The following is a 16,336-nucleotide window of genomic DNA, read 5'->3' as shown; positions in this document are numbered from 1 at the left end:
CAAATGGGTATTTTTAGGTCGAGCTTACCAGACAGTGCACACGCTGTCCATTGCAAGACATATTGTGACTTACCATGAACATAGAGGGGCTTGGCACACACCCATTGCTTACCATTGGTTGGCTTTCCTTGTCACTCTCATTTGCCTGCTTCTTATTTGTGTCTGTTTGTCAAACTTTTGTTCGTCTCTTCCATTGAGGAAGCAGTACCTCTTTACCTTGTGTGTTTTTGCCTGGTGAATGTGCTTGATGTCAGGAAATTACTTTATCTTGAGAAAACACTCACAGAAAGTGCATGTGTTTTCAAGCTGTCTCCCTCATGAAATTCGCTCCCCATCTTGCTGCTGCTTATCCCATTTTGTTTCTCTCCACCCCACTCCCTGTTGTGCTCGGTCATATACTTAACCCCTTGAGTGCCCCGCCCTTTCCACGCCCTGTGCCGGGCGTTTCATTAGCGGGCGGGGCTCATGACGAGATAGTCTCGTCATGGGCACAGCGCAACCGCGGCCCATGACGAGACCATCTCGTCATGGGCACTCAAGGGGTTAAGTGTTGCATCTGCCCCCAAACCCCTGTGTTGCTTCTTTGCCTCTCTGCCCTCCCTGTTGCTTCTGTCACCCTCCTGACCTTTGTTTTTCCCCCATGTCCCCCACGCACTCCCTGAAGTACTCTGTGTTGCTTCTGTGACTCCCACCTTCCCCTGCGTTGCTTCTGACACCGTGCTGCTTCTGCTGCCATGCCTGCTTAAAAAAATAATTAAACCCACTTTTTCATGTTTTGTTTTTGGTTATTGATCCAACTTGGTAGCCCCAACCCATACCCAATACCGGTGACTTCTCGTTCCATACCCCCTCCCCTAGCCAGTCATACCTTCCCTTGGAGGCACACAGCTCCATAATCACGTTTTCTTTGTAGTTTTACCCCATTTCTTCAGCCCCCTTACCTGCGGAGTCCTGGGCAAGGACTGCCCACTGCCGCTGGGACTTGCGGGCCCGTGGTGTCCCCTCTGCTGCGCGGCCCCTCAGCCTCCAGCTGGACCTCTGTATGGCGGGGCAGGGGCTCAGTCAGGACTCTCGGGTGGGTAGCCGGGGTAGGCATGGGCGGGAGTGGTCAGCAATTGATTGATGCGCTTGCTCAACTGAAATATACTCTTTTGTCTGGTAGCTGTGGAGTCTGTGGGGTCTGATAAAGGGAGGTTTAATTCTCATTCTATCAGAGTTTTGAAAATAGCAACTCCGATTATGCCAGGGTTCATATTAGATCATGGTTTCTATTCTAGATTATGGTATATTTCAGATGATACCGGATTCACAGGTTCTCTGTATGAAGAGGCAGTGTTTATGAGATAGCTCGTTTTCGACTAGCTTTATACATATGTCGCAGCACTTGTATTATGCTGGAGTTCAGATTTCCGCACAGTTGAGGTATTCCATTGGCCTGCATGTACCATTGCACTCCTCCTTACTTCCATTTTCAGAGGAGGCGTCTTGTGAGTTGCTATTGCAGATTTACTTTTAAGCACTCACTTCATTTTGCTAAATGTTACTGTAAATAAACCCAGATTGAACTTGAACAACGCATAGGTTTCCACCAGAGGATCACTAAGACAACTCCATCTAACATTCTCCACTTGAACACATTGTATTATTATTGTGCGGATCACTTCACTCCCAGGTCCTTTGCTCCCCTGTTTGCCATACGCATGAGCAAATAACAATGCTATATCCATAACTGTTCGTTTACATTTCACAAGTAGAGAAACTCTGCAAGGTCTTATAGGATCAAAAAGTTTAGAGCATGATGCTCAAAGCTATTGGGCATGTACATTTGACTTGTATGCGCAAAAGTTGATTGTGTGCTCGTGAAAAGGAGCAAAGAGATTTTCCTGTGAGCAAATGCACTCACGGGCTGGGAGTAGGTGGGAGATGGTAGTTCTTGAGCTGAAATGCCCTGTGATTTTGTGCAATCCCCCCCATGCTTAATTCAGCATCTTCTCTTCAGCTTCTTGCTGCCCTGCTGGAAAAGGTCGAAAATGTACTCCTTTCGAGAAAAGGAGTAAAACTGTTTACACAGTGAAATGAAACCCCTTTCCACAAAAGCGATGTGCTGTAGGAAAATCAGTTTCTCTGACAGAGAAAATATTTTCGCTATGGAGGAAGAAGAAATAAAAGTTACACTAAATTAATTTACACTTGCTCAGAAGATTTTCACATGACCAAAGCTACACTTCTAGATTTTCTCATGTGAAAATGGAATTCTCAGAAGTTTGCTAGGAGTATATGTGGGTTTGCAGCTCGCTTGGGTGTCCAGGCCCTCTTCTGTATACTTGTGCAAATTCCTCATAAATCTGCATTCACGCATGCTCGTAGACTTGTGGGTGCACGTTTGTGATTTTCTTTAAATGTGGAGACCCGAATTTATTGTTTTCATATATAACCCATAATACTTTCAAACTTGAAGGATGGCTTATTAAATGAACTAGGGAAATGGCATTTCAACTTGTCCTTAAAAATTGCATGACACTTAAGAAAAAAGTCTGTAGAGACCGTGATCTTTTAAGTTTGCGGCTATATTTTGGCTACGTTTTGAGAGGAAATTACACGAGTTTAACAAAACTGTCTGCATATTTCGTTTTTTGAACTTTAAAATGTTTTATGGGTACATTTTATTTTGAAAGCAATTAATTGCTTCCAGTCTTCTGTTTGTATTTGCATATAATGAAAGTGTGTTCTCGGATGAGGCTACATTACATAGAATGCCTTAGAAATCAACACTTGTGCACATAGCTCAGGATAATCACAGCCCGGAGATTTAAAAAAATCGGATCCTGTGTAAGAAGAAAGAGCCATCCCCCTTCTAGCATTCATGACAGCCTGAATTTGTTTTAACTGCATAATGCAGACTTTTACAAATTGTTTTGTTTCCACTAACAATTGAAGATAGTTGGTGTTTGCTTACGTGAGGTAAAATTTACATTTCTAAAACTTGTGTTTTTTTAAATGTTGTGAAAAATGTATGGCACCTGAATTATCAATGATTTAACATAGTATTCTGTGTTTTCAGATATTTATAATCATGCTTGTTGCTTCCCATGTTATACATTGTTTCTTTCTCTTTTGTTTAGTCAAGCTACCCCACTTGGGAGGATTTTATCAGCAAGACGATAAAATTGCAATCACAGTTAAGGTAAGTCAGTAAAATATGATCATATTTTATTAAGGATTTTTTTCCCATGAGTTTTAAAAATTAAATGTAGTACTTAGTTTAAGAAACGCAGCCACGCGTGCTGAAAAGTCGAAATGCATGTTTATAAATATGCATGTACGTACAAACAAAAAGACTCTCTCACTCACTCTCTCACTCACTCTCTCACTCACTCTCTCACTCACTCTCTCACTCACTCTCTCACTCACTCGCTCACTCTCTCACTCTCTCACTCTCTCACTCACTCACTCACTCACTCACTCACTCACTCACTCTCTCACTTCCCACGCTGCATACTCCCATCTCAGGGGCCGGGGATTGTGCTGCCGATGCCCTAGTACTCCGCATATAAATCCAAATGCCCAGTCCACACTCCTTATCTGGGACAGGAAACGCACAAGCCACTCCAGAACTAGTTTTGCAGCAATTAGTTTATATCATACGGCAAAAAAACATGACTCGTTTCGACCCTAATGGATTTCGATCACTTGGGAATTATCTTGTGTGTTTCCCGTTCAAGAGAAGGATTGAGGGAAGTGCGTTTGGATGTCTGCCTGTCTGTCTGTCTGCCTATAACATCGTTGCTGAAAGAAAAGGTTAAAGAGACATAGTTGGGTATAGTAATAAGATCTTACCTTACAATAAAAACCCTGGAAATTCACTGGAAGAAAGTTATGGTGACGTTATAGTTAGGTGTAAAATAGCACAGCAATTAATATTTAGAAACCAAAAAACACTGACATTCACAGTTAGTTTTCTGAGCTAACTATAACTTGCACCCCTGTCATGCAGTGCTTATTATCTCACATATTACATCACTCACATAATTTTAAATGACATTATTGATGACATGTCTGATGACACTAACGTATTATATATGGAATAAAGTTACTGTGTGAACACATGTGGGTGTATAGCATGGGAATAGCACAAGTCCTGGAGACAAGTGTGTTTGTTCATGGTGAAAGTTATATGGTGCACGTTTACAAATCACTACAGTCTGAGGTGCAAGTATTGGTCCGTGTTAAACAAGGTGAAAGCAGAGGACACGGGAAGTGGATTTCAGAGGCATGTTTTGAGGTAGGTTGTTTTTAAAGCCTGTTCAAAATTTTTTTGTTACAGGCCAAAGTTTCTGTTGACAAAATATTATCCACCAGTGGCTATTGGGGTATGTGGCCATTTTACAAACTTGTAATACAGTGCTACAGACAAATGCCATGTAGCAAGGACATTTATAAGGAGTGGATGTTTATTTCCAGAACTTCAAAGAAGATTTTGTGGTATTGGAGGATTGTTGAATAAAGTAGCATGTAGTGATGTCCCACTTAGAGGTGGCTTATCGCACACTGGTGTTGTGCGCTTGACTCTAATGGTGTACACTATTGTGCCCATCTCAGAAATGTTTGTAGTACATTTTTACCAAACTACAGAGTGTTGCCCATAGGGCCTGGTGGCAAAATGTGCATTTTCAGCAGCAAACGCATACTATCTGTCAACCTCTTGACTCAAAATTGCAGGTCATGTGAAATCTTTGAAGGTAGAAACGCACTTCCTATGGAAACTGTGACCTAACTATAACTACACAGTGGTGATGGCCGCTGTGTAATTAATATATCTGTGCTACTTTTCAGCATCGATGGGCAGGGTATTGTGAGTTGGCCGATAAGACCAAACGGTTTTGAACAGTAATCCTAAACAACATATTAGCAGTGGAAGCACGCCGCTGTGTCCAATTACTGTTTTGCCACATGAAAGGATGCCTATTGTATAATCTGAAACTGAACAGCACTGGAAGCATGTGGTTATAATTTTCCCAATGGCAGGACAGTTAATTCTTTTCATTCCATCAGAGCAGGCTTATTATTTTTATTACATCGGAACAGCCATCACATGTTTAGTCACTTCATGGACTTTTTTCAAAGCAATAGTGAAGACTTTGGCTTCTTGAGTAAAGTGGTAAATAATTGTCCATTGAAGAGGTGTAGTAGGTAAGGTGATGTGTTTTTATATTTATTGTAGAACACTAATTTTGTATGTCCTCTGTTTATATATTGGAGAATGGAGTTGTCATCTAGGTTTATGCTAGTGAGAACAAGTGGACAACAAGTAGTAGAAAGTGTCACTCGACGTAGATGGATTAGTGTAAACTAAATGAAGTCTCCTGGTCTATGATACGTTTGGCGAGAGGTTGCTCCTTAATCATAACAAATAACAGTTTTAGTAGCAAGGTGCCTCAATGGTTAACTCATCCCTTTATTCTTGAGACTGCATAGACTAAGTGTTCTGACAAACATATACTACTTGTTGTGGATATGCAAATAACAGGATCTACACCATTACAAGCGTTATAATAATCCTAAGCAAGACATGTTGACTGTCTTATGCTCATTACTAAAAGCTTGTGTTTGAAAGGAAGCCAAGGTAGGACCTTCCGGGCAGGGAAATGCAGTCTGAGTGTCTCAAGATCAAACTTAAGGCTCTCAGCAGCGAGCGTTTTGGACGCATACTGAGGGATGGCATTCCCATATATTTCTCAGTGGTAGCAGCTGCCCATTACAGAAATGCAGTGGGGTTTCCCAGAGGAGAGTACCGCTGGAAGTAAACCTCCTGATGGAGTACTGTACAGTTTCCATGTACCCACATTGGGCTTAATTGCTATGGATATGCTCCGTGCAAATCATTTGGGCTCCCTTCTCCAGTCTGATACAGTTTGTATTATAATTCCGGCAGACACTAGGTAAAACTGCAGAATTACAGCAACCTCTTGTCAGTCTTTTTGTTTTTTTAGGTGGAAGCCTGCCCTGGTTTGCAAAGCCTTCTTGGGGGACATTTGGAAAGCTTCAATGGGAATGCATTCCCTCCATTGCTTACGAGTGGCTTTGTGTTTTATAACTCACAGTTGCTTGCTTTCTATTTGCTGGCTTTATTTGTTTTAGGCTGTCCACTATGTCTTTGTCCCTCCTGTGGAGCATAGCCTGTCTTCAGTATTCTTCTGTGAGTGCTTGCTTTCTGTAAACATGCCTCTAAATTTTGTTCTGATGTTGTCACATTTGCTGTACATTCAATGGCAGAGATCAAATGCCGGGCTCTGTTTTCCGAGGGAGCTTGGTGTTTACTTTTCTTTGTCAGACTTCCAAATGAGAGGGTTTATGTGACAATCATGCTGGGTACTGGGGGTGTGCTGGAGGAAGGCTGTACGATGTTATATATATTCTTCTAGCACACAACAAAATTGAAATATCTGTAAATTAGCTGGGCAAATATTTCAGTATATATCAGAATCAGGAAAGCACTAATGAAGCACATATTTTTCTAATTCTGAAGTGTGGTGGGAACAAATATTTCAATACGATCAAAACATTACACTAGGTGATGCCATTTCTACACATTATTGTTTGGTGTGCTGTAAAGTTGTAGCAGTAAAACTGTGTCTGTTTCAATGCAATTGTCATTAAAATTGAAAATGTATTGCCTGTAATGGCAGTGCTCTACCACACCCTCTACTCCACACCACTCTACTCCTCTCTACGCTATGCCACTCCGCTCTTTTCCACTCTGCATTACTCCACGACACTCCATGACACTCAACAGCACTCCACGACAATACTCGACTCTACTCCACGCCACTTTACTCTAGTCTATGCCACTCCACCGTACACCACTCTTCTCCACACCACACCACACTACGCCACTCCACTTTCTTTCCTCTTCTTCACTTTATGCCACTCCACTCCATGCCACTCATCTACACTACTCTATGCAACTTAACGATACTCCACTCTGACACCCCACTCTACAACACTGGACAATGCTCCACTCTGACACACTGCTCCATTACACTCTACAGCACTCCACTCTGCAACTGTCTACTCCCCTCTGTGCCGCTTCACTCTAGGCCACTGTACTCAACTCTACCTCACTCCATCCTACAACACTCCACTCTATGCCACTCCACTCTAGGACACTTTATGCCAGTTAATGACACTCTATGCCATGCCTCTCTATGACACTCCATTCTATGACACTTTACTCCACTCTGACACTCCATATCACTCTATGGCACTCAATTTCAATCTACCGCACTCCACTTTACTCCACTCTATGGCACTTTACTCCACTCTAGGCTGTGCCACTCCACTTGTCGTCACTCCACTGTATGATACACTACACTCTATGCCACGCCACACCACTTCATGGCACATCACTCTGTGACACTACTCCACTCTGTGCCCTCCCCCCACTCTGTGCCCCCCCCCCCAACTTGACGCCCCCGCCACTCTATCGACCGCCACTCTATTAAAGATTGGGAAGAAGTATTGGCAACGAAAAGTATTTCGTCATCAGCCCTGGCACTGAAATGCCCTTCTTGGTAAGCAATTATCTGACCTGTGAAAGTGTAAGAAAACCAGTGGCTGAAGTGCGCTAACCTGTCACCACAGGTTGTACAATGTAGTAGATGGAAGCTAATGTGAATGAAAATTGAACATACCAATTGATGAAGATGGCTGATCAAAAGCCACCTTATGTATATATTTTTTATATAAATTGTTATTATTTTGATTCCATTCATTTCATTATGAGGCCCTCCCAAGGCCAGACTTGAAAATGTAATGTACAATTTGATGTGGAGCATCATGTATATAGGCTCGGTATAAGCAATGCGCCTTTCCATTCCGGAGGATGATGGGCTACTGCCCTTTAAGGTTGCACCCATTCTGAGTCCTCATGTGTGTGTCGCTCATCTGTGGTCAGGGACTTCCCTATAGGGGTGCATTTTGCTGACTCCTGTAGAATTGCTTTCGGTTAACATTGTTGCTTCCAGTGCTCAAAGGTCCGTTTGCCCGCTCAGTGTTGCTCACTGCAGTGTTTTATATAGCCGAACACAAACCTCCCTCAGTCCCATCTGCAAGGTTGCAGTGAATGGGTTTTCTCTCCCCGAATCCCCCCCCAGTGCCTATCTCGAGCAGTAATGCGGGCAGCAGGATTGGTCGTGTTACAGTGACGCACTTACACAGTATAACATGCTGATGTCGGTGTCGACAGTTTTTGTGTAACTAAGTTCCATTGACTGACAGGCCTTGTGAGACCATCTTTGAAATTAACCTTTACGGTGGTGCACCCGGCTTACATAGACCTCCAAGAAGGGTCTACTCTTCGGCCCTCATTCCGGGTGCCCAAGGAATACCAGGCGGTAACACAGCTCAGGGAAAAACGGTGCTGTGACTTGAGATTTTTCCATGGGCGGTCTTGCCTCCTAATTCTGAGTTCCGCAGGCCAGAATGGAGCATATCTAGCTTTTTTGGGTTGCACCGCAAGGTAAAAATACGTTTTCTCTTGTCTCTAGCCTCAAAACCGTTCTCTTTTTTTCCTTGCACCACAAGCTGACAGGATTAGCTTGGGGAAGAATTGTGTATTTAAGCGCTGTTTATTCAGGACTTGGAATATCAAATTCAGTGTAAACATACATTTGCATCAAGTTTGGTATTTACCTGCCACCTCAGAATGAGGAGCTTACTGTTGTTTAAAAAGTATGATGGCACATTACACCTTCTCCCAATAATTAAATGAATGTGTCCAGATCCTTGTATAAGGATGCTTGTTACCCATTTGACCCCTTTTGGCATACCACTTAACAAAACCAATAGGGTTGACCTTGCCATGCCAACATTGTTTGATTTTTATTTTTTTCACATATGAAACGAGCAACAAAAGGTTAAATGCCGTAAAAATTCTGAATTATGTTTAACCGTGGTGTGATACGTTTACAAAAAAAGATAAAATAATCACTCCTCACAATAATACATACTTTTGATCTATTTTTAGGCAGACGTGCAAAAGAAAATGCTGTCACTCACAAGAAAGAGAGCCAGTGAATTAAGTGGGGTGGCCCATTGCACCATTCTGCATGCTGTGGTGGAAAGAAAGACAACGAAAATAACATTCGTTTTTTTATTACACATTTTATTAGAAAATATGAGGCTTTGAAGACCGCTAAAGCTTGTTTCTAGGCCAGACCTTAAAAAGTGGAAGGGTACTCCATGAAAAGACTGCCTGATTGTTTTTGGGTCATACTCTGATTTGTTTGCCCTTGGAATCTGCACCTGTAAATATCCTGCTATCACACTTCAGATGAGCAGCTTGGGTGAGACGCAATAACCATTTCCAGCTCGTCGCCAATATGAAGCCCAAGTATTTGGACTTATCATTAAATCGCTGACGCAGGTAATTTTGAGTTTATAGTACCACCTGCCGCTTGAACCCACCAACATTTTACAGTGTACACCCTCAAGGTAGAACACTCTATGGTAATACTTAAAGGTACTTTGACTTTCATATAAGAAACAACCACCTCAGAAAGCTAACTGAGCAGACTAATCTCAAAACAGCAGTCACTCTACTAGATAACCCAGACAACAAAGCATCTGCCTCTGAAACCTGCACTCAGGATAGATTCATATAGAGGGAATATTGTTAAGCTCTTCATCTGCTTCCCTGTCTGGATGCCTTTTTGCTGCTGCAAAGGCTTCTAGCTGTAGGCAAATGTTTGCCCCTCTCGACCCCACTGGGAGAACGGGTTTAGGGTAGTGGCAGACTAGGTGAGGGTAATGCAAAAAAAATGTATAAACACGCAAAAAAAGTGAGAGTAATCAAAGAAAAAACCCCAAGGAACTGCCTCTTTGACAAATCCTCCGTGAGAATGTCAGTGAAACATGGCTCAGGTTCCTAACAATTGTAGTTATTAAAAAGTATTCTGGGGAGAGAGGGGGGACGAAGAGAGGCTGGTTGGTCAGGCCATCAACTTGCCCGCACCACTTTGTTTTGCCAAGAGCATTCCTCAGTGTGTGGGGAGGGGAGAGACTCAAAAGAGAGAATTACAGTTGTTTCTTGATGGACATCCCCTAGCTAAAATTCATCTACAGTCCTTGGGCAGCTTGGGGGTTTGGCTCAGAGTGTCATTTCTGTTTTAAGCTGGACATCTTCCTGTAGTGCCTTTTATTCCTGATGACTTGAGTTCTGCTCTGGTAGGTTGGCGCCTCTGTGGCAGTTTGCTCTGCGGAAGTGCGCTCCACATTAGACATCTTGAATTGCAGCATGCGGATGCAAAGCTTCCACGTTTCTGGTGGTCACCTGACTATCTGAGATAATACCAAGGGACGGGGGCATCAGTCTGTGCTAGAATTATTTATAGGGTGCTGCATATTACGTGTGAAGGCCTGCTACCTCTGTCAGAAGACATCACTCCAGGTAGTGTGGGAGTGTTCTCCACCATTAGACTTATTGTTTTGAAGATCCCGACTTAACAATTTGTAGAAATGGAAGATTGATATTTTGGGTTTCAAGGTCCCATAACTTGAAGAACAGCGTCCATTTGGCCATTTATTTGCGTCTCTTCATAGCCTCACAAGGAAGGCTTTGAAACCCTACTTGTTTGCCCGAGGGTTTAGCTTGCGTTTTAGATTGTGCCATGCTTCCATCTTCTGAACACTTTCTATTATAGTGGTGCCTTCTAATCGCAATTGGGTTTAATGCCTGCACTGTACATCACCTGTGAAATCACCTTGGAGCAGCATTTAACTTTGCTACAAGTGTTGGCTTTTGTGGAGTAGCAAGAGGCGGGCATGACTTTTCCGTCAAGATTTTACACCGTCTTAAGCTCAATTCTTTTGCAAAATGAACCACTTTTTGCGGGCGTCGTACCGTTATGGGTTGCTTCTGTCGCTCCATATTTTAACACATTTCTCTCAACATCTTTAGGGAAAATTTGTGACTGAGCTTTTTATCTTAGCTCAGTTGTTTGTAATATTAGCTGCTTCTATTTTAGTAAGACAAACTTGGATTCCCTGTGCTGCAGTGGATGTTTGTGCATGTATACCTCTTAGCAAGGAGGGTAAAAGAGGGGTCTGTGGTGTTTTTTGTTGGTAGCCAAAAATGGATCCAGTGGATTGGTACACTGCAGGTGGCATCATGTTAACTGAGCAGTTTGCCTCCATTCAGTCAGTGACTTAGTAGATTTGTAACAATTGCCATCGTCCAGACAGTGATGCAGTATGTCTGAGCACCTTTCGACCATTTTGTCAGTGGCACAATTTACATAAATCTAGGGAAAAAAGTTTGTTTCCCTTTTGTGTGTATACAAACAGTAACAATGGGGCACTTTGTTTAAAAACTAAATGGTCAGCTACTGGCACCAAAAAAACTAACTAACAAACTTATAAACTTATATATTATTGTAAGGCCTTATAGATATAGTGTGAAACACAACAACTGTGTGTATTTTCTTTTATTTGTTTAGAAACCTTTATAAATAATTCTCATATATATTAAAATTACAAGTTAAAAAACAAACGTATAGGCGTCTCTGTTCATCTCACACAGTTAATTCCTGAAAAAAGTTATAACATAATATACACATATTTTTAAGCATCCAATGTATAAGCATTCATTTCTACATATTAATAAAACACAAAAATATGTAAACACAGCGTTTTGGGGGATAATGGAATAATTTCAGGACATAGATTTATAGTCTAAAACATTCTAAAACAAAACAGAGAAATACACACAATCACTACACATTTTAATTTATACAAGGTGATTTCCTAATGTCCATTTTTTTTTTTTTTTTTTTTTAAAACACCAAGTGACCCAGATTAATGTCTTTCATCAAACAAATTGATATGTTGCAATATCTTCTCATGTAGAGTGAGGTATATCCATTGTTAGGTGGGGAGGTCTAATGCTATAAGGTTACTATGGGAATTCCACCACGGCTTGCTTATGAGTTAATATAGTATGCCTATTTACCTGTGTGTGCTTTACTTCCACAGGAAATTTGTGATACAATTAACGGATCAAAATAGATTGACCTAGCAGTTTCTTTCAAATGGCCAATCCTTTTGTGATCAAGGTATGCTGTTTAGGGCACACGAACGGAAGAAAGAAAATTACCAATTTCATGAGCAAGACTTTTCTATTAGCTATGGGTACATTGTCCGAGGCCGAAGGCTTTCTTTGTTGTCAAAAGCTGTTGAGTATAATGACTCTGGTTATATTAAACCCTTCAGGAGCAAAATGAATTTGTATACTGAAAATAATATAGGATGTATTTAGGGTTTCTTCTGAATAGTTAAATCTGTGATTGGCAAAAACGGACTATCCCCTGAGAGCAAACAGCAATTGCTTACCTCTTACTTTATTTCATTAAAGAGCAAATTATCTAGGTTGCTGATAAGAAAACATACCCTCTTCATTATACTTGTGTTGGTAGGGGCTGCTTTTATTAAAAAATGGTTCCTGGTACTTTTAATATCCAGAAATCTATAAAGAAAAAATATATATAAAAAATATAACTAATACTGAAATGGTGACGTCTGCTTTTCTTCTCGCATTATGTTAATTTTTGGTGAGTGCAAGAAAGAGCTCAGACTCTTATCTAAATGGCTGCCTTGTACTAGCACGGGTTGTGATGGTACTGTTCACGGGCGGTAATGTATTATTTTTTTTACTGGTTCCTTTTGTCGTTATATGGGATAAGTAATGTGTATCCCATAGAGTGTAAACGGGAGCAATCGAGCCTGTGTCATTGACTCGCGAAAGGTGGTTACTTCCCAAGAGACCTGTGTTACCCCCGAGCCATCCAAAACTGCGCCCATTTCTGCTCAAACCTTACAAACAGTGTCACAACGTACTAAAAGACTTCTAAATCATTTGAGCATTAATTCCAAAGGACTAAAACTTTTTTGTTTTTAAAGAAAGTTCCTATTTTTTTATGGTTTGTAGACACACAAAAGGGAAACTGACCTTTTTTCTAGTCTTGAACTACCCTGTCCCTTTTGGCAAGTAAGGGTGACCCTCCTTTTGTAGGGACAAGGGAGATTTGGGGACAGCACACCATAGGGAGGTCTGCCTCCCGGAGATCTATGGGGCGACTGCTCAGGTTTTGGGCTACTTAGTATCCCAAGGGATATATATGGATATATTACCTACTGGCGGTCGCCAGTAGGTAGTTATAGTTAGGACCCCTTTTCCATAGGAAATCCGCAACATTCTATTTTGAATAACTTTGGCGCCGGTTGACGAATCCTCGCGAATTTTTCAAAATAGGTGGGGCGCTACGCTCCGCTCCTACCCTGAAAGTCTCGGGGGGATTCGTCAAGCGGGGGCTGAGATAAAAGGGGGGTCCCAAAACGCGTTTTCCCCATGCATTTTTCCATAGGACCTTTAGACACAGCTACAGCCCGAACGGCTGAACAGAATTACTTGAAATTTGGCAGAGAGGTAGCCATAAGGTCAAGGAAGTGCCTTTTGCAGGTCTGGTGTAAATCTGTTCAGTATTTCCGGAGAAAATAGCATTTAAAAGCATATATATATATATATGCGCGCAGGGTGCGCGCACCGTGCGAGCACCGTGCGAGCACCCTAACGTGCGCGAGCGTAATTCTGATTGGTGGTTACATGTTAGTCAACGTTCGAATCGGTCGAAATCAGGAAGTGTCGGCCGCCATTTTGTTTGTTTTCAGTGCGAGAGTGAAAAAGGAAGGTGGGGAACGTGAAAAGGGGGCAGGGTAGAGAGTTCCTGACCCCCTAGCCTTTGTCAGGGGGTCCCTGAAGGACCCCGAAGGCAAAAAAAATAAAAAAAAATTTTTAAAATCGCGGGGGTGCGCGCACAGTGCGCGCACCCTGAAAAACACAAAAAAAAATTTATTTTTTTTACAAAAAAAAAAAAATAATTCGCAGGGTGAAAACCAAAAAAAAAAATAATAATAATTTTTAATACGTAGTTTATTGTAAAATAAATATATAAAAAATAATACATAAATAAATTAGCATTTAAAAAACCGTACAAATTCACTGAAAAAACCATAGGTTTCACACACGTTATAGTTAGGAATTAGCATTTAAAAAACCTTGCTAATTCACTGAAAAAACCATAGGTTTCACACATGTTATAGTTAGCTGGACATTTTACTGATAAAAAACCAATGAAATTCCCCCGTTATAGTTACTGTAGGCAACTATAACTCACGCGACCGTAATCCTCTGCTGATGACATATGTGTCTTTATGAAAAAAAAATATTTGTAATATATGTATAGCTAAAATTTAATGGAAGAAGACATGGGCAAATAAGTGTCTAAATACAGTATTAGCATCAGCAGAGGATTGAGGTCGCGTGAGTTATAGTTGCCTACAGTAACTATAACGGGGGAATTTCATTGGTTTTTTATCAGTAAAATGTCCAGCTAACTATAACATGTGTGAAACCTATGGTTTTTTCAGTGAATATATATATATATATATCTATATCCATTTAAGGTACCAGCCACCAATTTATATGGTGACAGGGTGACTGGTACCTGGCATCTAGATTTGTTGCCGTTGGTCAGGTATATTTAGTTTAGGGTAATGTGTCGCAGTTACCAACCCCCCTTTACCTGGCTGTTTCCTTACTTGGGAGATATAGCGCCGTCCGAGTTCAGTGAGGGCATGTGGGCCCATACGATGAACGGAGAACATAAAAAGGGGTTGCTTTAGTAATCGAGTAGGGCTGGCGCGCAGCTGCACGCTATTATCTGACACAGCCTGGTTGAGCCGAGGCCACTCAGCGAGCAGTAGAGGCATCGTAGCCCCAGAATGTGGGCGTGGCCGCGGGTTTTCCCTTGGCATGCTCAAGGCCTCTAAGTAATTGGAAGAGGTCTTGCAGATTTAGATATACCTTTTATATAGTGCGTACATTGGCTTAACAATAGCCCCCGCAGCCCCCATGGTGCGGGGTGCCCGAGCTCCAAGTGGCCCCTTCTAGCGTTGTGCACGAGCGGACCTAAGAACTCCTGAGTGGTTTGCATAGCGTGTGGTGGTGGGGGGGGGGGGGGGCGCGCCTCTATGTACTTTTTAGGGGGGTGCCTCAAGTTTTGTTATGTCACTGAGTACGTACTTCACCCAGAGGTGTCAGAGCGCTTACAATAGAACAAAGTTAAATTGCATAAGGAATTTAGTGTAAATGGGGTCAGTGACTATGCTTATCCTACTACTGTTACTCATGTGGACAGTTACAGCGACGATGGATCACAAGATCACCGCCTCAAGAATGTCTGTTGTGGCCTCGGTGGTGCCACATGTGGAAGTGTTTTGGCACCCTCCAGCGGGGGATCATATGGGATAGCTTGTCCTGCATCGGTGGAGCATAGGGGAGGCCCCGTGTAAGTTGGTTTCTGAGAAACTGCACAATCTGATACACTTAGGCAAAGTTGGGCGGACAGAGGTGCCCGGGCGGGGATTGGAGTAAATGAGTGCCAAACCAAAGATTAGATATGTTTTAGGGGTCAAATCCTGCCAATGCTGTGAAGGTTTGGTGGTTGTGGTGGTGGTGAGGGGGGACCCTCATCTAACCACTATGCCGCTAGTATTTTGCAGGATACAGGTGCCCGGCAGCAACTCAGAGGATGAGGTGGAATCTGATAGGAACAAAATGCGAAGTGGCGGGCTACTGTGCGGGCACCGGCCTTGGTGCCAGGTAAGAGGCGGAGGCAGTACGTATGCCACATCTTTATTTGTGGCGGTCAAGGCGAAGGAGCCTCTGGAGAACAGGTAGGCCCGTCTTCATAAAGGTCCGTAGGTGACGGTCACTAACGTTGATATGAAGGAGCTTAAGGAGAGAAGGGAGACCTGTCTATATAACAAGGTCTATGGCAAAATAGGCTAGTGGGTAGGCCAGTGTCCGAAAAGGTCTATGGCAAAACAGGAGAGCGGGGAGACCCATCTCCAAAACGTGTATGGCAAAACCAGAGAGCGGGGAGGCCCGTCTCCAAAAAGGTTCATGGGAAGGACACTGATGTTGGTACAGATGAATGCATTCTGAGCAAAACATTTTCACCAATGGGGTAAATGAATAACAAAAGATGATGTAGTGACAAAGTCCTGAAAGCTGGGAAAATTGAAGAGTGATGAATCGATAATCAAAGAGTTGCTTTACATGGGGACATTGAAACAGTTAAAGGATCACTTCATGCTAGCGACCAAGGAGAGAATTTTTGGAAGGCAGCATATGGAACAATGCTGACACTGCTGCATAGGGAGCTTACGTCCATACAGGGTTCCAAGGACAGATAATATGGAACAAGGGTAGCTATCATGG

The 16,336-nt window shown here is 42.3% G+C and overlaps 1 protein-coding gene across 4 annotated transcripts in view; it reads left to right on the top strand.

Moving 5' to 3' along the window:
- LOC146812060 (protein MTSS 1-like) overlaps positions 1-16,336 on the top strand; it is a 509,468-nt gene that overhangs the window by 81,989 nt on the left and 411,143 nt on the right. For all 4 annotated transcript variants that reach the window (XM_085619068.1, XM_085619067.1, XM_085619069.1 and 1 more), the window contains exon 2: positions 3,123-3,184. In XM_085619068.1, the coding sequence (XP_085475194.1) occupies positions 3,123-3,184 (62 nt within the window). The remainder of the gene's footprint in view (positions 1-3,122; positions 3,185-16,336) is intronic.

This window comes from Triturus cristatus, chromosome 7 (genome assembly GCF_964204655.1).
Source record: "Triturus cristatus chromosome 7, aTriCri1.1, whole genome shotgun sequence".
NCBI classification, from domain to species: Eukaryota; Metazoa; Chordata; class Amphibia; order Caudata; family Salamandridae; genus Triturus; species Triturus cristatus.
The sequence above is the reverse complement of the archived record's forward strand: the minus strand, read 5'-3'. Positions and strand labels throughout refer to the sequence as shown.